This window comes from Pecten maximus, chromosome 17, assembly GCF_902652985.1.
Source record: "Pecten maximus chromosome 17, xPecMax1.1, whole genome shotgun sequence".
NCBI lineage: Eukaryota > Metazoa > Mollusca > Bivalvia > Pectinida > Pectinidae > Pecten > Pecten maximus.
Genome location: NC_047031.1, coordinates 14,517,411 through 14,543,970, shown reverse-complemented (window position 1 = coordinate 14,543,970; position 26,560 = coordinate 14,517,411). Strand labels below are relative to the sequence as shown.

The 26,560-nt window shown below is 37.9% G+C and overlaps 1 protein-coding gene and 1 long non-coding RNA gene across 2 annotated transcripts; one reads left to right on the top strand and one right to left on the bottom strand.

Moving 5' to 3' along the window:
* Positions 1-592: 592 nt before the first annotated feature.
* On the top strand, positions 593-10,946 carry LOC117315670. The gene is made up of 4 exons (XR_004529740.1): positions 593-696; positions 2,684-2,781; positions 3,514-3,590; positions 8,167-10,946. It is a non-coding gene; the product is annotated as an uncharacterized LOC117315670 (long non-coding RNA).
* Positions 10,947-12,897: 1,951 nt separating this feature from the next.
* LOC117315669 (transmembrane protein 267-like) lies at positions 12,898-17,017 on the bottom strand. Its single transcript, XM_033869965.1, has 3 exons — positions 16,800-17,017; positions 14,930-15,610; positions 12,898-13,953 (listed from the first exon to the last, which is right to left on the bottom strand). The coding sequence occupies exons 2-3, from the start codon at positions 15,239-15,241 to the stop codon at positions 13,621-13,623; spliced, it is 645 nt and encodes a 214-aa protein (XP_033725856.1). The 5' UTR covers positions 15,242-15,610; positions 16,800-17,017; the 3' UTR covers positions 12,898-13,620.
* Positions 17,018-26,560: the final 9,543 nt, after the last annotated feature.

The following is a 26,560-nucleotide window of genomic DNA, read 5'->3' as shown; positions in this document are numbered from 1 at the left end:
AATTTTACAAACAATTATTTTCTGCAATTATCTGTTTTTACAATGTTTTATGTTCTATTTTTTTCATTTTATATGAATCAACGACTGTATAAGTGGAGACAGCTACATTGTCCATTTTTTTTTTAACAGACGTATTCTAATATCTTTCAAATATAATCCATCAAATTCATTATCATGTAAATGCTTATGTATGTTTTATGTATTTATGTTGATCTATTTAGTATCTGTGCATGTCTGTTTGAGTCGGTTTTGATAGTTCATTAGAACTATATTATGTTGGGTTATGATATGTGCCGACTAAAAGTTTGAATGGAACTGAATGTTGCAGAGGTTAAATCACTTATCTTTAGGCGATTTAATAAAAATACCTGGGGTCATGATATGGTGGGATGGAGGGCCCATTGAGCCTCTTGTAGAATCTTGTAATTTGTATCGGGTATCATCTTCGATGGGAAAGTGAGAAATGAGTTCGACGGTACGAGAGGCGATATATCAAAAGGGATACAACATATTACATGTATGTAAAGAATGATAACTCTTCCCTATGCGGTGTAATCGAGCGCGCCTTGTAACCTGTATCTACAACAATACAGTCGTAATCGAATGCCGTCCATAGTCTAATGTGTGAAGAGCGTGAACACTCGCTGTTTCAACACTGCTGATCATGGGGTTGGTGAAAGTACACGTCGAATATTGGTGAGGATTTTTCCTGAATTTCAACACACACACTGGAATTTATTATTACGGACACATTCTAATTAATTATCCTGCGAATACCTAGCAACACAATGCGTTTAATTTGAATTATAAAGTATTAGTAAGCCCAATACTGTACAGCTAGGGTGCCCTTCCTAGTCTAGTTTGCCAGAATTAATTTACGTCGTTATAGTTTGTACCCGTATGTTGTCACGTGCACGGTGTATCAGCCATATCTTCTTATAATTAATTTTTATGGACATATTTTCTGTGAATTATTCCTAAATAAGGTGTTGACAACTTGGAGATACTATATTTTGGGAAGTACTGTCTACAATCAATCGGTAATTAGCTTGTGAGAGACTAGCCCGAGTTTCCTCTGGCCCTGACACATGTCATGTCTGGTGTCAGGGCCAGAGGAAACTTGGACTAGTGAGAGAATACAGGTCCCAAATTTAAAATGAACAATAGCCACTTTCCTCGAATTAATTTCAATGCCCAATAAGACATCTAGTGGGGTCTGTGGAAACTTGATTTAAGGGGTATTGCCGAGTGCAATCACCGACACCACCAGGTGAACATATAGGCACTTGTATCTGGTTATTGACACCAGAGTTAAAATTATCCTCGATATCCTGTATATAGTAGCCCGAGTTTCCTCTGGCCCTGACAGCATGTCTGGTACATGGTGTCCGAGCCAGAGGAAACTCAGGCTTATAGTACATATGATGAATAATCTGAAAACTGGTGTTAATTACCAGATACAAGTGACTATGGGTGAAAACATGCATAGACGGTTTTCATACAAAATTAGTGACGTTATAGGATGAAATAATCGTTAATGGGGAAATGTTTGTCGATTTCATTATAAGTTATTACATATTTTGTTGGTGTTCACAGGGCTGCAGTATTCTCATTTCATGAAAGATAAATTATTTTCTATGTATTATGTCAACCTATCAATTTTTCTGGAGAAGACTGGCGAGAAACATCACAAAACTGCATTCATTTCCATGTCCACAATATCCAAAACAGCAGTTGAGATGACAAGGCTTTTTATGCACTGAGTCATCCCTACCTGCCAAAAGGCGGCGTCGGAGCTATATGAAGGTGCATTCTTACATAAATGCACATGCTACAGGCCAGGTACATGTATTTAAATTTTCATTTATACCCAGGAAGACTTGTCACCTCAGCTGTTTTGGATATTGTGGACATGGAAATGAATGTGGTTTTGTGATGATGCTTGGTAGGTTAACATAATAATGCCAACAATTCTGCTTGAATATAATACATTGTACAAGTACACATTGAAAAATGATAAAATCAATGACCTATATAAGAAATATCCATAACTTTAGGTGAAGCTTTAGTATCGGAAATATGTTGGTATGTTCATATAATAAGAATTATATAATCAATAATCAGTTGGATGTGAGAACTACCAATAACGGATTACCAGGTATAACTGATTTCATCTTGTTGCCAGTTGACTGATTAACCAATTGATAATTAGTATTTATATTATATATAATTAAAAAGTTACAAAAAAAAAAAAATGACAGCAACTGTCACCTTATAATCTTATACAGCTATCTGATTATGTAGTCTATTAACTAATCAAAACAGATGTCCTGTCACTATTGCCAAGTTATAGGAACGATCATAAACCCATTTTAATACCCTGTCTACTCTGTTTCTCTGGCAGGACTAGAAATGTCCATGACCACACATGTAAGAAATTGTCTGTCCATCATCATTACATTATTGCTTCTGTAGTTATACATAAATGTATTTATATGTTTCAGTGACTCGTGAAAATGTATTTGTTTCAGTGACCTGTGAAAATGTATTTAATGTTTCAGTGACTCGTGAAAATGTATTTGTATGTTTCAGTGACTCGTGAAAATGTATTTATATGTTTTAGTGACTCATGAAAATGTATTTGTATGTTTCAGTGACTCATGAAAATGTATTTATGTTTCAGTGACTCGTGAGGGTACGGTGGTCGGTACCAGGAGCTTCGCAAGGCCATCCTTGCTGAGGTACCTGATGCCGACGTCACTGGAGCTGTGGGACGTTCCTGTAAGTATCCCCTAACATATCATATCTGGGTACTAGTCGTAATATTTCCACATCTTTTCAAAGATCAAATTTGCACTGCCTACATGGTATAATAAAGGTATCGGTGGTCGACATTTCATCCATATTTCATACGCAAATTCTGCTTAAGTTATTTTTCATTTCATAAAAGATTTAATATAATTGCATGCATCTGTGTCACAACTAGTTATTATATAGAATTTGGACACACAGCCATTTGTTTTTGTGTTGATGTCCTATTTCAACAGCTATGGTCATTTAAGAACCCTGTATGTTAAACATCCTTAGTATCAAGAGCTATGGTCATTTAAGGAGTCTGGACACTGTATTGTTTAACATCATATTAAGAGCTATGGTCATTTAAGGACCCTGTGTGTTGTTTAATGTCTATCAAGAGTTAAGGTCATCATTTTAGGACAGCCTCCCCTGTATGTGAGATGCATGTGTGTGGTTCGTTAGTGTGTATGTCTTTGGGGAGGCTGCTGTTTGTTGTCTTTGTCTCCTTGTGATAGCACAAAACTGATGTCAACTTTATAGTGCTACCTCACTGAAACATACTGTCAAAGACACTATGTACCATAATCAATTAAATAAATCAGAACGCTTTTCTGATAATAATCTGTTTATATAATGGGAGAGATTATCGGTACAATTGTTTTTCGTTTCATAGATATACATACAAGATATTTGAATTGTGTCATATTTACTTCACAGCTTCCTTTGAGGTAACGATAAACAGCGAAGTTGTCTTTTCCAAGTTGAAGACACATGGCTTCCCTGACGCAAATGATGTAAGTATTTGTCAATTGATCATGATAAATGATCAGCATTTCTGTTTCCCCAAATCCTGACTAACCTCTGCATTGTTATACATATAACTGAAAGGCTCCTAGAATTACACCCAATGTTTAAGAATAGCAATTGCCTTGGCCTATATTCAATATCACTTGGGTAAAAGTTTACAAATTTTAAACTACTTTTGATTGAAAGTTTTGATAAACAAAAGGGCCTGAGATCAAGACTTATCATATAATTTTCTTAAGTAGGAGGGGTCAATCTCAACAACTAATAAACTCACCGGCCTTGGATTTACACACTTTTATATTAATTTTTAGCTCGTCTCTTCGAAAAAGTGAGAGCTTATGTTGTCACTCTGGCGTTGGCGTTGTTTTTTCAAATGTTAAGTTTTTGGTGCAAGTGTTGAAAGGCATAGTAATTTATGGTAATATGGTCCCATTGGGGGTTAAACTATCCCCTGCCGGAGTTAAACTAAAAGAGTTTTTTGAAAATTGAAAAGTTTTTGGTGCAAGTGTTAAGAGGTTTTAATACACCACTTTATAATTGTACTAGGGTGCTGATATTTGGCAATAGAGTCCTTATGGAGTAGGACCATCCCTTCCTGGTGTAAAACTTTTTAAAAATTTGATTTTTTCTTTTTAAATCTGTTTTTTTTGTTTTTTTTTTAAATCTTTTGACTTTGTTGTGAGTGTTGAAAGGCACAGTAATACATGGTATTAGGTTCCCTGTGGGGGTTAAACTATCCTTTGCCAGAGTTAAACTGAACATTTTTTTTGGGGAAAAAACAGATTTTTTAAATTTTTGTGCAAATGTTGAAAGCTATTAACACATCACTTTGTGATTGTACTAGGGTGCTGATATTTGGTAAAAGAGTCACTATGGAGTTACACTATCCCTTCTTGGAGTTGGTAAAAGAGTCACTATGGAGTTACACTATCCCTTCTTGGAGTGAAACTTAAAAAAAACAATGCAAAAATGCTCACATTAGACAATTTATACCTGTCCAAATTTTTCAAGGGAGACAACTCTCATAAGGATAATATTTTATCAAAAAATTGAAGAAATATGTCCAAAAGCAATTACATTTGTATTTAATATATTCATTTAATCTACAACAGCATAGCTTGTCTTCCGAATGTTTGTCAATAAATAATTTATATACATGTATATATAAATTGGTATGGTTTTGAAAATTGCATGAATTCACAAAACACAATCTGATCAGGTAAACAATATAAATATTATTAATACAATTTGTGAAACCATTCCAATTAATATATTTCAATTATTCATTGATAAACATTTCTGAGACGAGCTATGCTGTTCTCCAATACTTCGTCTTAATATCCGATTGACTCGTCTGTAACATTTTACATGTCGCTAGTATATACCTTGGATCATCTGCCAGTTATAACTCCATTATGGCGTCGTGATATGGAAAATGACACAATGTAATGATTTGTAAATGGCACAAAAAATGGCCGTCTCTATTTTATTAAGGCCTCCACATTTGTAAACCTTTCAAAAAGGTATGTCTTGACTTAAAAGTGTCCTAAATTTATTTTCATCTATTTGTATATATAGTCTACCAGTTATACATGTAGTATGGAATAATAGTCTACATGTAGTATTGAATGATAGTCTAACGGCTATAGTATTGAATAATAGTCTAACAGATGTAGTATTGAAAAGAAAGTATTCTTGCATTAACTATGACAGGTTTTCGGATATAATATGCTTCGTTTTCTTGATTTAAACTATCTTAAGAATTAAAACACAGTATAAATACATCTGTTCTTTTTAGTCCATTACTTTCCGGTACAGGTGGTTAGTTGCACTGTCACTGTCACAAATATTGGAAAAGTGAGGGGCTAAATGGATGGACCCTGGTTTCATGAGATATGAAACAAGAATGATGCTGAAGTATATTTGTCGCTGGTATTGGTATGTCAATATATATCATAAGCATTTCATATGGGTACATGTACATTGGTTTTATTTTAATACTGAAAATTCCAAAAAGTGCATTAATCTGCGACCTCAGAGGGATGCTACCACGCTAATGTGAGTGATATCCATTGCTTAGTTTCAGAGAAGAACTTGTTTAGACCAATTGACCCCTTTTGACCCTGACCTCTGCCCCCTTGGGGGTCAGCTCGTTCCTTTATGCAATTTTGAATCCCTACCCCAATAGGATGCTACCAGTCAAACCATTGCTTAGTTTCAGAGAACAAGTTGTTTAAATCAATTTAGCCAAATTGACCCCTTTTGGCCCCACCCCTCAGCCCCCTGGCGGCCCAGGTCAACCCCAACATTTTTACAATTTTGAATCCCCACCCCATAACCATGCTGCCATACAAATGTGAGTAATATCCATTTCTAAGTTTCAGAGAAGAAGTTGTTTAAACAAATTGACCATTTTTGCCCCGCCCCTCAGGCCCCTGGGGGGGTCAGCCCCACCATTTGTACAATTTTGAATCCCCATCCCATAGGGATGCTACCCGGGAAATATGAGCGACAGCCATTGCTTAGTTTCAGAGCAGAAGTCGTTTATTTCAATTTTGCAAAACTGACCCCTTTTTGCCCCGCCCCTCAGCCCCCACGGGAGTCGGCCCCGTCATTTGTACAATTTCAAATTCTTACCCCAAGGTGATGCTACCAGTAAAATATGAGATATCCATTGCTTGGTTCCAGAGAAGAAGTCAATTATATGAATATAGCCCGATTGACCACATTTGGCACCACCCCTCAGGCCCCCAGGGGGTCAGCCCCATCATTTGTACAATTTTGAATCCCCACCCCATAGTGATGCTACCAGGCAAATATGAGCGACAGCCATTGCTCGGTTTCAGAGAAGAAGTCGTTTATATCAATATAGACAAATTGACCACATTCGGCCCGCCCCTCAGGCCCCTGGGGGGTCAGCCCCATCATTTGTACAATTTTGAATCCCCACCCCATAGTGATGCTACCAGGCAAATATAAGCGATAACCATTGCTTGGTTTCAGAGAAGAAGTCGTTTATATCAATATAGCCAAATTGACCACATTTGGCCCCGCCCCTCAGGCCCCTGGGGGGTCAGCCCCTTCATTTGTACAATTTTGAATCCCCACCCCATAGTGATGCTACCTGGCAAATATGAGCGATAGCCATTGCTTGGTTTCAGAGAAGAAGTCGTTTATATCAATACCTCCAAATTGACCCCTTTTGGCCCCACCCCAGAGGCCCCCAGGGGGTCAGCTCCATCATTTGTACAATTTTGAGTCCCCTACCCATAGGGATGCTTCTGACCAAATTTGTTCAAATTCTGATCAGCGGTTATGAAGAAGAAGTCAATTGTTGACGGACGCCACGGTATGGCATAAGCTCACCTCCAAATTTTTCAAGGGAGACAACTCTCATCAGGATAAAATTTTATCAAAAAATTGAAGAAATATGTCCAAAAGCAATTACATTTGTATTTAATATATTCATTTAATCTACAACAGCATAGCTTGTCTCCCGAATGGTTGTCAATAAATAATTTATATACATGTATATATAAATTGGTATGGTTTTGAAAATTGCATGAATTCACAAAACACAATCTGATCAGGTAAACAATATAAATATTATGAATACAATTTGTGAAACCATTCCAATTAATATATTTCAATTATTTATTGATAAACATTTCTGAGACGAGCTATGCTGTTCTCCAACACCTCGTCTTAATATCCGATTGACTCGTCTGTGTAACATTTTACATGTCGCTAGTATATACCCTGGATCGTCTGCCAGTTATAACTCCATTATGGCGTCGTGATATGGAAAATGACACAATGTAATGATTTGTAAATGGCACAAAAAATGGCCGTCTCTTCTATTTTAGTAAGGCCTACACATTTGTAAACCTTTCAAAAGGTATGTCTTGACTTAAAAGTGTCCTAAATTTATTTTCATCTATTTGTATATAGTCTACCAGTTATACATGTAGTATGGAATAATAGTCTACATGTAGTATTGAATAATAGTCGAACGGCTATAGTATTGAATAATAGTCTAACAGATGTAGTATTGAAAAGAAAGTATTCTTGCATTGACTATGACAGGTTTTCGGATATAATATGCTTCGTTTTCTTGATTTAAACTATCTAAGAATTAAAACACGGTATAAATACATCTGGTCTTTTTAGTCCATTACTTTCCGGTACAGGTGGTTAGTTGCACTGTCACTGTCACAAATATTGGGAAAGTGAGGGGCTAAATGGATGGAATAAACCATTGATATGGGAATAAATGAGTGTTCATCCATTTATACATGTAGGTAGGTGTTCTATCATTCCATATTTATTTTGACTGCACCAAAACACCAAACAGTGTCTAGAGAAATTCCATGTTTTCATATAGTAGTGTGCTCTGGCCCTACTCCAGACATGGTATCAGGGCCAGAGGAAACTCGGGCTACAGGTAAGCTATGCTGGCCCACTGGGCCTCCTGTTTTACTTGATCAGGTTCATGTACAATACTTTAGGGAAGAACGGTTGAGATAACACATAGTTGATGGATATTATTGTATTTTTTTGCAGGTAATCAGACAGGTCCAAGCTGCTCATAAGGGGGAGACCACGACAGAGATTACCGATTCTCAGTCCCCAGGCTGTACCATTCTCTAGAACAATAGGGGTCACAGCCTCACCGGAATATCCCATTCCAACATTGGGAGCCCTTCAACACCATTCACATTACCTTCTACATCATCCTGACTGACCTCTGTATCTTCAGTGGACTCTACCATATGCATCTGTGCCTAACATAGACTTCATCTATGAGCAATGTTAAAACTGTAACTAATAATCCAAGTTACTCATTTTAAATAGAGCACATATGTTCTGATGTTGGTAAAAGTATGATCAGAATTTGTAATTATCTAGTAATTGATAACAATGTCCCACTTACTACTTTATATAATAGTGAATTCAGAATACTTTGACCATTGTTTGATATAACAAGCTCATTAAGGATTTTGAAACAAGAACAGTATTTATTAACTAATATTTGAATCTGTGTCCTGAAATTTTAAACACACATCATTGGCATGTCACAACAAAAATATGCCTTTCGTTTAAATGTAAAAACAGAAAATATCAATGTTAATTGTGATAAATGTATGAAATCATTTTTTTTTGGTGAATATTGATGCAGCAAGAATGAAAATAGCATGTATGCTTATGCGTACAAGAAGAAAATTGTGAAGAGTCAGTAGCTATAAAAATGCAACTTTGTCCTTTTATGTGTTTTTGAGATTATTTCAATCCATATTATTACAGTGGCGACTGAACTCCACTAACTTATCATTTCAAAACAGATGTTGGCAGACTTTCATCTACAGTTGAAAATTGTGATGTCATAAATAATTGATAATTCATTCATTTGATTCACATAGAGGATAATTTATTCATGTTGTCAATAAATATTGTTTCGATCAGTATAAAAAAAAGTATCGTCCAAGTCGAAATTCTTCAGTCAAGGGAAATAACTCTTAGATATTTTGCTTATTTTTTCCTGAATATGAGTTTTGTGATAAATAGCATCTTACACTTGAGTTTAATTATGCAATATTTGAACTAATTTGAAATAAGTTTGTTTTACATTTGAAATTCATTTCATGGTCCTGTATGTACAAGGTGTAATTGTGTATGTGATCAAGGGTTTGTCCCATTTAAAAACTGATGTAAATATTTTCTTTAATTTTCTCCATGGTTGAGAGCTGGTGAGTCGCCCATGATATTAAAACGCCACAGTCTTTTAGAAAGGCGTCTTAGTGGATACAATGATAAAATCAGCTCTCACCTTGGGATAAAATTGCAGAAAACTCTACCTCAGTTTTGTATAGGACTGTATGGTATTATCAATTCATGTACATATATATATATATTTCTTTTTTCTTTTTTATGTATCAAAAATATCTATAGATTAGAACATTTCTAGATTATAAAGATCAAAAGATATCCGAGTGACCCAATATTTAGTGATAAAACATGTTCACAAGATTTAGAGTACAATGTGTATTTAAAGGTGCTACATCTCTGACAAAGGGCAATCATTGATAAAAACAAGAATAGGCTATTGTATGTTTTTACACAATACTTAAAGTTACATGTACATTCCAAAAAAGTGAGCTACTGCATATAAGAATGTCTTCTGTGAGAATAAATAATTGCATATTTATCACATAACTGGCCCGTTCTGCTGTGTCATAAATATCACCAGACACATGTGTAATAACACTATTGTGACGCCAAATGGCTTGTAGCATAGCCACTCATTAAGGCACTCTATATAAACAATGTCCATTGTCAGCAATGTAGCATCTTAATTACTAACAATCATTAAATATTCTTAATAGTTTTAGTGATAAATAACATCCAGCATATGAATCTACATTTTAAATAAACAAAAAAATAGATATTTGACATTAAGGAAAAATACCATTTAAATATTCTATGAGTACCCAATCCAATATCCATTTAACATAAACCTTCCATGAAGTAAAATAACCAATTCCATAAAAAGGAAAAAATCAATTTGAAAATATATAAAAATATTACTCTGTATATATATATTGACATGTCTGAATTTGGTAGCTACTTTGAGTGTCAACTGTTTACTAGTCGAGCTGTTCCATCCAATGTGATTAATTCTGATGATAAACAACAAGCAATTTACCGCTGTTCTTCCAAACGGCGACACTTGCACACATTATATCTAGTTGCTGTGCTCTGACCAAATTAAATTTGGTGGTCGAGTCATAGTTGATTTGATATGTTTTTTCTCGTTTTCTCGTTTCTTTACACATGTGCATTACATGTTACAAAAATGAGTTAAATCTTATAGTAAGATCAGTCACTATATATAGTTGACACTCAAAGTAGGTCATTGCACATATCCAGAAATAAGCCGAGGAAGTCAACTTATGTCGTTGGTGGTCCATGTAGATAATATGGGTTTATTCCAGGGATTAAAACATGAGCAAGGTCACAGGCACCGGTTTCTGGTTAGTATTAAGAGAAAATAAATATCAGGCCCTACTCCTACTAGATCTTAAAAGTGTTACACCTTGTTGATATAGTATGAGTAGGGTCTTATATTTTTTTCTATTAATATTAACCAGAAGCCTGTGGCAGATTATATCTGTATCTACTTTTTGACATGCCGGATAAAAATAATCTTTGCTCTAAAAAATGAGCTTTGAACAACCGAGTACTTGATATTCTGCAAGAAATCCTTGGGGAAAATAAGAGTATTGCTATAATTTTTGTTCTATCTAGTCATGTAATATTATTTGAATTAAAGATATTGTAATTTTTTTTTGATTTTGTGTAGTATTGTTTAAAAGTCCTATCAACAGCTAAGCTGTTTAACCAGCAGGACACCCCACCCGGTCACTGATGAGTAAACCAGTCATCCCACTTCCAAAATGATGAGTTAAGTAGGAGAAGCAACTACCAATTTTAAAGACTCTGGTATGTCTCGACCAGGGGACAGAACCCAAAGCCATCCACACAGGGGCGAACGCTCAATAGATGCAGTTTCAAGGAAGACATTAAAAGTAAGAAAGTTGTAATAGAAGGAGGCCCTGACTCTACATGACAAAGCCAGAAAGAAAATTCTTTACAAATATTGCACTTTTTACGGGGACTTCGCAAAAATTTCAAACACCACGGTCCCTAATGCATATACAGGGTATATATCGTGATAACGGATTTGGTAACTAGTGCAAAGGCTATGAACTACAAGGAAACACAAAGTTCAATACATAATTTATACAAGTCACTCAAACTTTAGTTTAGATTTTCGATTAATGAAAAGTCAATATTAGATTTCACATCTCGTTAGAGTCACAAAAACACTTGTTTAGGTTGAGGTTGTGATCAGGAATTAAAACAGCTCTATATAATTATGGATGATGTGATTGAATTTGAGACAGGTTGGCACATGCATGTACATATTAGGATTTCCTTTCACAGTCCAGGTCCCAGTTTCATCAATGACCTTAACTTAAAATTTCCTGTAGCAAAGCATTGCATTACAGGATTCAAGGAAAGTTCCTTAGCCAAGATATTTTTTTTTTCTAAAATCCAAGAATGCTTTCCTATTGACAGTTTTAAGTTCAGGAATATTGATGAAACTGGCCCCAGGCACCTTAGGATTTCTGTTTCCAACTGGAATGTTTGATTTCACTGGCAACACATTCATAATTTCATTGTCATTTGGCACCAAGTTAAAGAGGAATGAATAGTTTTATTTTTTTTAACGTCCTATTAACAGCCAGGGTTATTTAAGGACGTGCCAGGTTCTAAGGTGGAGGAAAGCCAGAGTATCAAGAGAAAAAACACCAGCCTACGGTCAGTACCTGGTAACTGCCCCACGTAGGTTTTGAAATCACAACCCAGAGGTGGAGGGCTAGTAATAAAGAGTTAGGACACCTTCACTACCGCTGCCCCTTATAGAGGAGATATATCACACCCTAGGGGGTGACAGAGATATCACACCCTAGGGATTGACAGATATATCGCACTGTAGGGGTTGACAGATATATCATCCCCTAGGGGTTGACAGAGAATATCATACCGTAGGGGTTGACAGAGATATCATACCCTAGGGGTTGACAGATATATCACACCCTAGGGGTTGACAGAGATATCACACGCTAGGGGTTGACAGATATATCACACCCTAGGGGTTGACAGAGAATATCATACCGTAGGGGTTGACAGATATATCACACCCTAGGGGTTGACAGATATCATACCCTAGGGGTTGACAGAGATATCACACGCTAGGGGTTGACAGAGATATCACACGCTAGGGGTTGACAGAGAATATCATACCGTAGGGGTTGACAGATATATCACACCCTAGGGGTTGACAGATATCATACCCTAGGGGTTGACAGAGATATCACACGCTAGGGGTTGACAGAGATATCACACGCTAGGGGTTGACAGATATCATACCCTAGGGGTTGACAGATATATCACACCCTAGGGGTTGACAGAGATATCACACGCTAGGGGTTGACAGATATCATACCCTAGGGGTTGACAGAGAATATCATACTGTAGGGGTTGACATATATCACACCCTAGGGGTTGACAGATATCACACCCTAGGGGGTGACAGAGATATCACACGCTTGGGGTTGACAGAGATGTCACACCCTAGGGGGTGACAGATATCACGCCCTAGGGGTTGACAGAGATATCACACCCTTGGGGTTGACAGATATATCACATCCTAGGGAGGGGGGGGGGGGGGGTTGACAGAGATATCACACCCTAAGGAGTGACAGAGATATCACACCCTAAGGAGTGACAGAGATATTATACCCTAGGGGTGATATCATACCCTACATACAATGTAAGGGTTGACCGAAAAATAATGAATAAGTTTAACGTAAGACAAATCTGTTAATGATTGCAGAAAATGGTTTCTTTTAACCATTTTGATGATTTGGTCTGGATAATCTAAATATTTGACAAACATGAAATTGGTGTATTGCGGAGCTGCCATAAAGTTAACCGAAATCTTTTTGAAGTCCTAGATATTTGCCACCTGAGAATATTTTTGTTCCTAATTATACACAGTTTGATCCTTGGACAACTACACTTAACTACTTTCAATTAAGTTTGGATAAAATGTCACAAATTTCTCAATCAACTGATGACTCATGAACAGAAAGGGAAATATACCAACATGGGGCTGCAATATAGTAAGTTTTAAAATGTTTTCAAATATTGTATTTTTTAAGAGGTTTAACGTCCTCACAAATGACAGGGTCATATGAAGACGGTCAAATATTATTTAAAGCTTTCTGAGGTAAATCTATAATTTCTATTTCTAATTTTGGGTTTGATGTAAATCTCAATAACTCCTGAAAATTTCCAAGTAATAATAGTCAAACCATCACAGAAAATCAGGATTAGGCAAAAAGACTAATCATTAATAAAAAAAGCACCAATATCGATGCAAGTATTCAGTTACAATATATCCATATCAACAGCTGCATCCGTTTGAACAATATTTGATTTTGACATCCTCAATAAAAACAACACGGCTACAGGGAGTATCATCATCATGGTAATGTACAGTGATGGTGAGAGAGGAGGAGTGCTACCAAAGGGAGGTAACCACAACCCACGTCTTGTAGCATCCCTTAGATGGTGTGACAACCAGGCTGTGATAAACAGAGGACACATGATGCCATAGAAACTGTCTTTGTACACATCTCCCAGGGTCCATAGGATTGCAGCGATCGGGATGATGATAGTCGTCGCATGAAAGTACGGCCTGCTGGGTAACGAGACTAGATCCTGTTTAAAAATAAAGCATGTCTTAATACTAACAAAAACCTGAGACGTGAAAATAATATTTATTCAGGTGAAAGTGGGGCAAGCTATATATTAATATCACATATTTAGTACTTATTTCAAATGTGTATCACAGATTATCACAGCCAGTGTTTACATTAACACAATTTAACACAAATTAAATTATCACAGCTTTTACCAAGGATATCACATGAAAGCTGTTAGACATTTTATTTCTAATGCAATTCTCAAGTTAAGATTTTTTATTACTTCATAGTGTGACCATATTGTGTCAAGGTTTGATTTTGTATTGCTTAATGTCCTATCAACAGCTATAGTGATTTGAGGATCCTAAGTATTGTTTAACGTCCTCTCAACAGCTGTAGTGTTTTGAGGATCCTAAGTATTGTTTAACATCCTATGAACAGCTATAGTCATTTAAGGTCCCCCTTCTTGCCTGTGTGTGATATGCACAGTGAATGTGTGTGTTGAGGCTGTGGTATTGAATATTTGGTTCAGTTAGGTATTGTTTAATGTCCTGGTAACAGCTGTGGTCATTTATGGTTATTGATACATGTGGGTGTTTAGAGTGCAATTTGGGTTTGGATTATTTTGTTTCATGTCATATTAACAGCCATGGTCATTTAGGATGTGTCTGGTTTTGGAGGTGGAGGAAGGCAGAGTGTCCAGAGAAAAACAATTGGCCTACGGTCAGTACCAGGCAACTGCCCCACGTGGGTTTCAAACGTGCGACCCAGGGGTGAAGGCCTAGTGATAAAGAGTCTGGAAACCTTTACCACTCAGACATCGTGCTCCCCCACCCCCTCCCCTGTGTAATTTGGGAGGCTGCAGTATATTCATAAATAACATGACTTTATAGTGCTACCTCACGTTCAATCTCATTTTTATACATCTTATCTAATGGTTTTCCTGTCTATATGTTTGATAAATGAATACATACACAATACAATATACTTACATTAAGGTTTAGAGATCTCGCCATAATAGCATGATCCACATCAACCACCATAGACAGTCCCATACATATGATACACTGAAGAAGGCCCCTGACCCATTGAGTAGAGGTCAGAGGTCGAAGGTCAATTACAATTGCCCAGGAGAAGAATCCCACTAATCCATGTGTCAGACTGTCTGTGAAGATTCGAAACACAAGATTTTCATACTCTCTTGCCAACAGGAAATCCCCAACACTTAAAACGGCATATAACAGGAACTCAAAAATAATCGTGTTTACGTTAATCAGAGTCGAAAAAGATGCAAGACTTTGCATGTTGTGGTATCTTGCTGCTTAAACAGCTCAAACCTGCGTAGTTCTAGCTGACATTCACAGAAAACTGTCGAAGTGAAGCAAAAATCCTCAAGTCTGAAAATCCCATACTACATTTTCTGATCGCTTGATGAGTATTCAGCCCAAAAATCATGCATTCCATAGCACAGTCGAACATTCACAGACAACTGTGTCAAAGTGAAGCAAAAATCCTCATGTCTGAAAATCCCATACTACATTTTCTGATTGCTTGACGAGTATTGAGTCCAAAAATCACACATTCCATACTACCGTCGGAAAGTGAAAGTCACAATATTCTGATCAGTGAATCTTCAATAAACGTTTTTTTGTCCCTGGATCCGAGTCAACAGACTAAAATTGAAATAAACAAATGTTGATCATACATATATACACTAACAAAACTATTCTATAAAGGTCACTAAGGGAGAAAAAATGACCTTTACAGGCATGAGTCTATATATAAAGTTTCATACTCAGTTGTTACAAAGGAACCTTGTCTAGGAGGGGGGCAGGTGGCCTCAATACATAGGTTCAATATCTGAAGTCAAAATAAGTTATCATTATTTAGAGGTTTTCATTATATAAAGGTGGTCTTTTAGACAGGTTTGAATGTACATATGTCAATCATTTTTTAAAGTAACTGTGCATAAGCATGTTGAATCAATCAAGATTTTTTAAATTTGACTCCTTTTGGCCCCACCCCTCAGGCCCCTGGAATATCGGGACCATAAATTCACAATTTTGGTTGACCTTTGGCCATGGAAGCTTCTTGCCAAGTTTCATTGAATTTGGTACAGTGGTTTTGGAGAAGTCGAAAATGTAAATTGTTTACCAATGCATGACAGACGACTTCAAATCAGGTGACCTGAAAACTGTAATGTTCCCAAACTTAACAACTACATCAACCTCACTGTACATTGCGTATACACACCACACTGCCAACTGTGATAGGGCAGGGCAGGGCAGGACAGGGCACTACATTACATACTTCACAAGTCCGACCACTCCACATCTAGTGTCACAGACATGTGTAGAGATGCACGTCTCAGCTTGTCCATTAAAAGGCAGCAATTGTAAAATATAATAGTCAGGAATTCTAGCACTCTCCTTTAAACAACATAGTGCTCATTATAAAACACGTCAGAAAACAACCTTTCTTCCCGGTCATCGCACCATAGGCCTCATCAAAACTTACACCAGACAGAAGTACCTCCTGATCAACCACCGATTCCTTTAAAATAACCACCTACTCCTGTTATAAACAATAAACATTAAACTACGCCCCCTCCTCCCCACACATATTTTTATCATATCATCACTTGTAATTGTTTTCCGCTTATGACATTCATGACAGGCCGACGATTTCTGACAGATGGTCGTTGTCATCAGAATGATGTCGACTGGGAATCATTACTCGTTCTAGAAGCAGTACGAATATAAGTTAGACTTACCGTTTATAAAATGTTTGTATAATTTCAGTTTTAATTCAAGTTCACCATTTCATTTAAATTACTCTCGATCGCAAGTATAGCGTACCTACCTATCATAGCATTTTCTCTTGTCTTATCCTGTTGTCTTTAAACTGCAGTCTTTTTATTTCATTTTATTAATCAATGTTGCACACGTAGCAAATACTGATCCGCGTGTTTACCGGAAGTAGTCGACATCGAATGCACCCATCGAGGTTAAGTCTCGCTCAACCACGCGCTTGCATATTTTGCCTACGTGTACATTTTGCAATACGCGTAGATTGGACAAAGGAGCAACAACCATTTACATGCATTACAAACTAGGCGTTACACAAATAGTGGTCAGGTGTCCTAATTATTTCACCAAGACTGTTAAACATTACGTTGACACGCCTATTTAGTCCATTCTACCTACGAATTTCAGCCGTTTGAGTATTAGTCGGTTCCAAGCCCGTGTTGGGAGTGGCGGAGGGAGTACTGACTTTCGGTATAGCTAACGATTCGCGAGTAGAGGTTGAAACCTAAAATTCAAATCGAGACTTTAAACCTGCAACAGTATCACGTGATTTATGCTAAAATCCTATCGAACATGGAAATGACGTCAACTTTATGCAATAACATATGGGACGAGACCCAAATATACCAAGAACATGTCTATATAAAACCAATGGAGACACGGGTCAAAAAACATGGAATGTCTATGTAACAGAGCGGCGAGCGCAGGATTAATTAAATTTAAATCACGGCCTCCGCTAGGGATCGAACCCGGGACCTCTGGCTTACTAGTCTAACGCTCAACTGATCGAGCTAAAGATATTGCGGCTAGTATTCTACCAGGGTTACATACTCACCCTCCAGGAAAGAACTCGTCTTCGAGTTTCCAGGAGTAACAACGATGCTTGTGGAGCATTCCTGAGTATTTTCCCCGGATCCCTACATGGGCGCCAATGTAACAGAGCGCACGATAAATTAAATTTAAATCACTGACTCCGCTAGGGATCGAACCCGGGACCTCTGGCTTACTAGTCTAACGGTCAACCGATTGAGCTAAAGAGAAGATCTCTCTAGCCGAGCGGTATATTGCGGCTAGTATTTACCAGGGTTACATCTATATAAAAATACAATTCCCTGCATGCTCAGGAGTCCCATCGAAGTTCACACCGACTAGGGTTATCCGGTAACTGGATACGCAACTGGAACGATGTCGTAGTTCCAGTCGCTTGCATCTACATTTAGGTCATCGTCAAGAGCTGTCGTTGGGTTGGGCTGCTCCTTTCCTTCATGTCTTGCAGATTCTGAGTGATTTGGTTTGGTATTGTTTATCGCCGATCACCAGTAAAGGTTATTTAAGGACAGTCTCCCCTACATGCGACATGCATGCGTGTGACAAGGAGTATGAGCAAGGTGTACGCATGTGTATTTTAGAAGGCTGCGGTATGTTTATGTTCGTCTCCGTGTGATAGCGCGGAACTACCACCGACTTTATAGAGTTACCTCAATGAAGCATGCTACTGAAGACACCTAGCACTGACAACGGGCAAGCCAGTCGTCCCACTCCCAAAACGCTTAGCGCTGCTTCGGGGTAACCACTAGAAAGTCTCTGGTACATTTTGTATGTCTCGGCCAGGAACAGAACCCAAATCCTTCCCCACAGGGGCGAACTCTCATCTAAAGGCCATAAGTAAGACATGATGAAGGAAGACATAAGGAAGAAGAAACGTGTTAAACAAGAATGAATAGAAAAGAAAACCGCTCCATGTCCGATAAAATATTGGCGGAATCAAAGTTGTCTTCGCCCAGAACCATTACATCCAATTCCCTCCTTGCGGCGTTTATCGTTGTCGGACTTTCTGGTTACTCTTGGAGTCTCACATCGTCTCATTACAATGGGAAGAACATCCCCAATTTAGTCGCCTCTTACGTTCATGCAATGGGGTAGCAGATACAATGTTTACGCCCTACCTGTTTATATGGATGCTTAGCATGATGGTGCGACTGTGTGTTGGAGATTTGGTCCCAACTTCTGGGTTGTATCCATTTGTTTCAACTGCAGTTTTAAATCTTGATCGAGGAGATTTTTTGTTTGTTTTGGACGTGTCATTACACAGTGCCTTGATTATAAGAAGAGAGCAAGTCCGGGCTGATCAGAAAATCGGTGAAGTTGATCTGAAGTAGCTTGAACGTGTCATTTGCCAGTTTGAAACGCTATTCAATTTCTGCAGGATCAAGTCCTTTCTTGGCTTTAGCGCCGGGCAACATTTAATCAATCATTTGTGGGTTTGGACAAATCGCTTAAAGCGATTAAGACCCTTTTATTTTGGCATCAATGTCTTGCGTTTTCTTGCGTAGTGTTGGTCATACATCAGTGTTAACTTGAGGTACGACGAAGTTTTCCGGACGGAAGTTCTGACATGTTCAAGTTTTTGCCTCTGTCACACTGGACTGGAAATGTCCGTTTATGGATATTGCAAGATCTCCGCTAATCGCCGGGCCACATTAGTCTTGCATTGTCAAAAAAAAAACACTGAGAGATTCCAGTAGATCTTCAGAGGTACCTTCCTGTTCTTTTGTAGACGCACAAGTTCGGCCGTAAAAGTAGGATTATCGGGTACAACTTTCTCCGTATTTGCGGTGGTTGTATATGTTTGTCCTTCAGAGTTTGTAGTCCGATATCCCAGAAACACACTTGTACAAAACCTTGTTTTTCGAATATCTCGCATCTTAAAAATGTAAAATACGCTTTAATTTGGATTCCGAGCCATGTCGGAATTGAAGAATCAGAAGCAACGAATTTGGAGACGGGTTTAAATCTCCAGCTAACAAATATCATACTTCCATACACACATTTCAAACCTGTTGCGATATTTGCACGGTCATTCAAAGTAAAAAGCAACAGTGGTCTGTTGAGACAAGAAACAAAGGTTTTAATGTACAACCGAAACTTAAATAATTCTTTCCTAGTTGGAATGATCGTAGAAAGGAAGTTATCCTCTCTGGGCTCCGCACTATGCACCTATGCATTTGTTATACAATAAGGTGTATCAACATTTTGGGGGCCACGGTGGACGAGTGGTTAAGGTGTCCCGAGACTTTAACACTAGCCCTTCACCTCTGTGTTGCGAGTTCGAAACCTATGTGGGGCAGTTGCCAGGTACTGACCGTAGACCGGTGGTTTTTCTCCGGGTACTCCGGCTTTCCCCCTCCTCCAAAACCTGGCAAGTCCTTAAATGACCATGGCTGTCAATAGGACGTTAAACAAAAACAAACCAAACAAACCAAACTATAAATCGCCAAAAGTTCCGGCCTATCACAATGAGACTTAACACGAACATACCGCAGCCTCCCAAAACACACATACGCACTCGCCACATGCATGCATGTCGCACCTACGGGAAGGTTCATCAACATGCCATACATGAGACACTCCGTTTACAGTCAAGCATTTATTTATATACCGTTTCGATTCGGATATGAAACTGTTCAGATCTATGGATTCGAGGGATCTATTTAGCTATTCGATCTTTTCTTTATCAATTCTATTGTCCTTTTACATACCTTAGCTACTTTGCAATATATATTTATGTGATTATATTTATCGCATATAGTTCACATCATCTACTTATTATTTCTTAGTATTTTAATTTATTTTAGTGATCTAAACATACAGCACACACATGCGATTGATTTTAAAAGTTGAACCTTTTTATCTGATTTTGTTTATTAGAAAGTAAATATATCATCATGACCCTAAATGACCTCAGCTGTCAAAGGGCCGTAAAACCAAAACAAATTGCATGATGGTAAGAGGCGACTAAATTTGGGATATTCTCTTTTCAAAACTTCCTTATTACTTGCTTATCCCTTGACAAAAATGCGTCACTTTCCTGCTTGATTGTCCGTTTGCCCATCTGAGGAAAGGCTTCGGGATCTGTCCGCAGCCCGAGACATAATCTAGAGTCCAGAAAATGGTTATTTTCAGCATTTTGGAACGGGGACAACTGGTTCGCCGGTTGTTACTATACTAAGACCGGGTGGTGTGTCCTGCAGGGTGCCTTCGGCACAATTTCTGCACCATCACATGAGACAACATAGAGCATCCTCCCCATACACGCATATGCACCACTGTATTTGTTTCTGGGTTCATGGAAATACAGGAATACCTAGTAATGAACAAACATATCGCGCTGCAAACACGACATTTACCGGTTTTAAACCATTTCTAACTAATTTTTAACATCGCTTTGGCAAAGTGCATGGAATCAATATGTAGATGACAAATGGAACTCGATTAAACCAGATTTTGGTGTATCGTCTTGCTATACAGAAAAACACGGATCGGCACGAAATATTCCTACATGCAGACTACATGCGTTAGTTCCTATCATATCCAAAACCAAGGATTATCTCTAGCACTTTGGGCTTTTCGAACAACACCATTGAAAAACCTTGATATAGAAGCAAATTAGCTATTCTTTTAAAGACCTTTGGTTTGGTTTATTTTGTTTAACGTCCTATTAACAGCTAAGGTCAATTAAGGACCACATAATGATAAAAAGGACATGCTCTACATTATGCCGGTCAACTGAAGTCAAACCATAAAAAAAACATATTCACTCAAAACCAAAAAAATCTTGTCAGCATTATGCATCAGAATATAAAACTTCATACAGGACTGCCATGTAGGTAGGGCGTAAGAATTGTACCTACTATCGTAAAAGGCGAATAAATTTGGGATCTCATTTTCTGTTTCTGAACAGCTTCTTTTCAATGTCGCCCTTGACAATGCCCCATTTTTTACCTTGAGTTGAGCGTTCTCACCTGTGAGGAAGGCTTTGGGCTCTGTCCCCTGGCCGATACATACCACTGTCCTTAAAAAATTGTAGTTTCCACTCCTACTTAGCGTTCTGCATTTTAGGGGTGGGACGACTGGTCCGCCCGTTGTCAGTATAATGTGACCGGGTGGGGTGTCCTACTTGGTGTCTCCGGCAGTGTGCCTCAGTGAGACATTACCATAAATAGGCAAAAGTTCCGGTATACCACAAGGTGACATCACACAAACATACCACAGCCTTCAAAAGCTCAGCTGTAAAATAGACATCAAATAATGAAAATTTAGGTTTACGGAATAGTGAACATCAATCCCATCTGTACGTTTTCTGTGAAACACGTTGTGTTAAAGTGTGTTAGGATAAAAATAAACAACCAATAAATAAAACGTGTTTTAGTTCAAAACGTTACAAGGCCCCTTACCTGTAGGTCCTTTATGATAATAACATGAGAGGTGCCGCTATCACGAACGGTCCATGTAGGTCCCTCCATCATAAACGGTACCTCTAGGTCCCTATATATATACAAAAAAATAGGTAAACATGATAATATCTCGTGCGTGTAAACAAATTCATAATATTTATCTCTTTACAGCCTATCTTCAAACATTTCAAACATTATTATCAGAAATCTACATATGATGCTTATTACAAAAATATATATACATATATCTTCTCACAATTAAAATGAGAAATGTAACTTTTACTACTTATGACACACATTTTGCATGGAGTTTTATTTTGACAGCCTATTAATTTATCCAAACGCGGAAAGGTCTCGCATTTATAAGTGTGAAAAAACAAGTTTAATTGAACATCAATTTCTTACCCTTTGATCCCCCGACAGTACCGCTAGAACCTTCAAATAGTATTTAAAGCATATTTAATATCGTAACATTATCATATATTCTTTTTAAAATTTAAAAAATATCATCTTGAAGATAAAAATTATCTACAAATCATCTACATAGATAAATTACAGACATCATAATATACTTAATATCTCACGGAGAACTTGTTTAAAGTCAGCGAGTCATTATAATTTGACATGCCACTCCATGGACACCAGAGAGAAAATGCCCATATTATTATGTTATTATAATTAACTGTTTTCATTACTTTATAACAACTTACATTCATTTCCTTTTCTGTTTCCTATTCCATTCCTTGGATATCAAGATCTGCCAGGATCTGTTGGAATGGAGTATTTAGTTCCTTGCTCCATTGAACTTGCATTGTGGCAGCTGCATAAATTAATATACATGCATGTATATATAATTGGATTAGGCCTACATATTCCAACAAGATATGCTTTACCCCTCTTTCATAAGGCATTTAACTTAGATCTTAAAGATTAACTTGTTTTTAATCCACCCCCCCCCCCCCCAAAAAAAACCAACAACAATAAAACAAATTCCCCCACTCAAATTTTTTATTTTGTTTATATGCAATAAGATCTAGCCTGGTGGTCTGGAATTCTGATTGAAAAATAATCAAAACAAAAACAAACGAGAATTCCATGTCGTAATTTTTTTATTTGTAGCTACGATAGGGATGCTAATTTTGGCTTCATTGAGTTGATTTACAAATATAGATGATTTCAAACAGATTCAAATAATCATACAAAATCTGCTTCTATTTCGGTTATGATCGAGGAAATTATGACGAGTGATGTCCCCTGTTTTACTACCCAATATGTCGCAAGTAAAGTGGGAGGGATGGAACTAAATCATAGACGTTCCTCCAATCCTGGCTATAATGGCGTTCTGGTTTCCATGTCCCGGGCATTTAGCGAGTCTCCAACTCGATACGTCTGTCCTTGGCTGAATAATATTTGACAAATTTAGTACCTTTCCTTGTTTAAAGTTGTCTACTTCCCAAAGGAATATGCCAATATCTGCTTTTGCCATCGCGTATCTTCGAAAATCAAGCGATTCACTTTGTTGTGTAAACAGATATCGACCTCGTGACCGCCAAATAGAACACCAATGGAACAAATTGGTGACATCATACGATCTATCCCGAAACAACACATCTCCATTTATATCAATGACAGATTTAACAACACGCTCTTCATACATATCTGAAGAGGTTATCGATATCACTGTAAAGAGCGATAACTCGTAATCTGAGTTTGTCTCTCTAGATCTACTGTTTGAAAAAAGAGAGATATTGATCGAATTCGTCCATGTAGGACGAGGCTCCAGTCACTGCTCCGGCTGATGCTCCGGAGGGGCTTCTTCTATAAGGATGTATTCTTCTTTCAATGACCATGGCTTGGTATAGTGATGAAAGTCTCCTAAAATTTCAGTCTCCTTGTCGAATCATGGTTTGTGGCGCCTCCGGTTCGGGAAAGACATTCTTAACCAAAAGAATTTTGGAGAAGACCAGTGGCATGTTCAGCGAGCCTCCTAAAAAAGTAATCCTATGTTACGATACATGGCAGCCAACATTTGATGAATTGAGACAAAATTTGAGAGAAATCACGTTTCACCAAGGTTTACCAAACGAGGATCAGTTTAACGAATGGGGAGATATAGAAGGTCATAAATTATTGGTGATCGACGACTGCATGGCAGAAGGTGTAGATAGTACACCTCTAATGAAAATGTTTTGTGTGAAATCGCACCATAAAAACTTCACCGTTATGTTTTTAGTACAGAACGTATTCCAGAAAGGAAAGGTCATGCGTACGCTTAGTCTAAATACACAATATTTCTTACTTTTTAGAAATTACAGAGATCAATCACAAGTAGAGGCGCTGGGGAGACAGATATTCCCAAGACAGAGCGCTTATTTCAGAGAAGCTTATCAGTTGGCAACATCAAAAAGATTCGGCTATTTATTAATAGATGTCTCACCTTCTACTCCTGACGTAAATATCATCGGTCTCCAATCCGAAGTACCCCCACTCCGCACCAGGATCTTACCGGGAGAAGACACGGTACTGTATTTTCCTAAAAAACAATGAAGAGTTTAGTGGAATTCTGGCTGATAGCATCGAACAAGCAAAAGAAGTGTATTTTATTAACTCTAACAGAGCAACAACTCGGCTTTGTAATGGAAATTATATACAACGTTGTAACAGATAACATAAACATATCTAACGAGGATAAAGAGCCATCGCCAAACACAAAGTGTTCATTCATAAGGTATTGAAGGAAGGACTCAGCAGGCGTCAGAGAAGACAGAGACTTCTTACAGTGAGTAAAATCTTACCCGTATTCTTTCAAAATTACTTAAAATGGCTAGAGCAATGATATTGATACCAAAGGTAAAATATGATGACATGATAAAGAAAAACGACGATACTACAGCCAAAAATAACAAGTCAGACGATACCAACACTAAACACGTTGGTTTGAACTCAGAAAATGACGCCAGTCCATCTTCCCACAATTCAACAGACACTAATACATCCGAAAATGTAGAAGATAGTAATCTATCTAGCCTGAAACCATCCAACCGAGAAAAAAACCCGGGTGAGATCGCATCGATCAGACGGAGCATGCGCAAAAAAGTCAGTACTCAACGAGGTGGAAAGTTGTTTGTGAAGACCACACCTCTACAATTCGAGAAGCGAACCAATCGGAAATGGCTTTCATTCAAGGTATAAAACCTCAACATTTCAGCGGGGATTATAAGTGAGGAAAAGACCAAACGAGAAACATGGCAGCAAAATATTTTGACGATTTGATTACTTCAGTGAGTGATGGAGATAAAAATGCCATAGAAACAGCGAGAAAATTGAAAAGAGTATTAGATACGGTGGATATATCTCCGATGAAAAAAGTCAGAAATGAAAACAGAAAAGGACACAAAGTTGTACTTAAAGACAGCAACGGGCAGAAAGAGCTCGCTTGTAATGTGTGCAAGAAGACATTTTCTACGGAAAGGAAACTGAAAAACCACACTAAGACTCATTATCAACAGTCGAAGTGTAAGGAATGTGGTAAAGTGTTTAACGATTCCAGTAATCTAAGAAGGCATGTGAATAACATACACAAAAAGAGTTATTACAAATGTGACATATGCAATGAGACCTTCCAAAGGAAATATAATATGAAAGCACATTTGGTGAAAAAGCATGGGCAAAGTGGAGGAAAAAAACGCATATATACATCTCTTCCTGAGCAGTCAAGGGTATCACCACACTCCGGAATCCTATCACCGCAGGTGGGACCCTCTGGAATCCAATCACCACAGGCGGGACCCTCCGGAATCCAATCACCACAGGCAGGACCCTCCGGAATCCAATCACCACAGGCGGGACCCTCCGGAATCCAATCACCGCAGGCGGGACCCTCCGGAATCCAATCACCACAGGCGGGACCCTCCGGAATCCAATCACCACAGGCGGGACCCTCCGGAATCCAATCACCACAGGTGGTACCCTCCGGAATCCAGTCACCATTACCAACACCCTCTGCGCAAGAAAGACATTGTTTTTCAGACGATGTGAGTTTAGGAGGGAATGCAAACATCAGAAACATATTCCCAAGTTTTCAGGACAATAGTGACATACTAACATTTTTCACTAATACTAAAACGGAAGTGATGGAACATGTAACGAATTTGTGTGAGAACTTAAATGGAATTAAGTGGTATTTGAACATTCGCATGTTGTTGGAAAAGGAAGACCGAGAAGGTAATGTAGTACAGACCTCACCCCATTTCCTGAGTAGAACTTACATATTGATGCCAAATGAATCAGGGTTAGAACATGATATCAATGAAGCTTATCAGAAAATGTTTGCCTCTTTTGAGGAATTCGTTCGGCATGGGTCAGCATGGGTACTGAAGAAAGTCATCAAGTTAGAAATACACATTGCAAATTACTCACCTCTGAGTGGCTCCTCTTACATACCAACTCCAGCCACTTTTTGTAACCACAATTTGATCAATGTCTTTAATTCTGACGAAAAATGTTTCCTTTGGTCGGTTTTGGCTTCTCTCCACCCAGTCGATACCCTACCTGAGCGTGTTTCTCATTATGAGCAGTACGA

Coding starts and splice junctions, on each gene's coding strand:
- LOC117315669 (XM_033869965.1), bottom strand. CDS start 15,241: ATGCAAAGTCTTGCATCTTTTTCGACTCTGATTAACGTAAACACGATT. Junction 13,954..14,929: donor CGAGATCTCTAAACCTTAAT/GTAAGTATATTG, acceptor ATTTTTAAACAG/GATCTAGTCTCGTTACCCAG.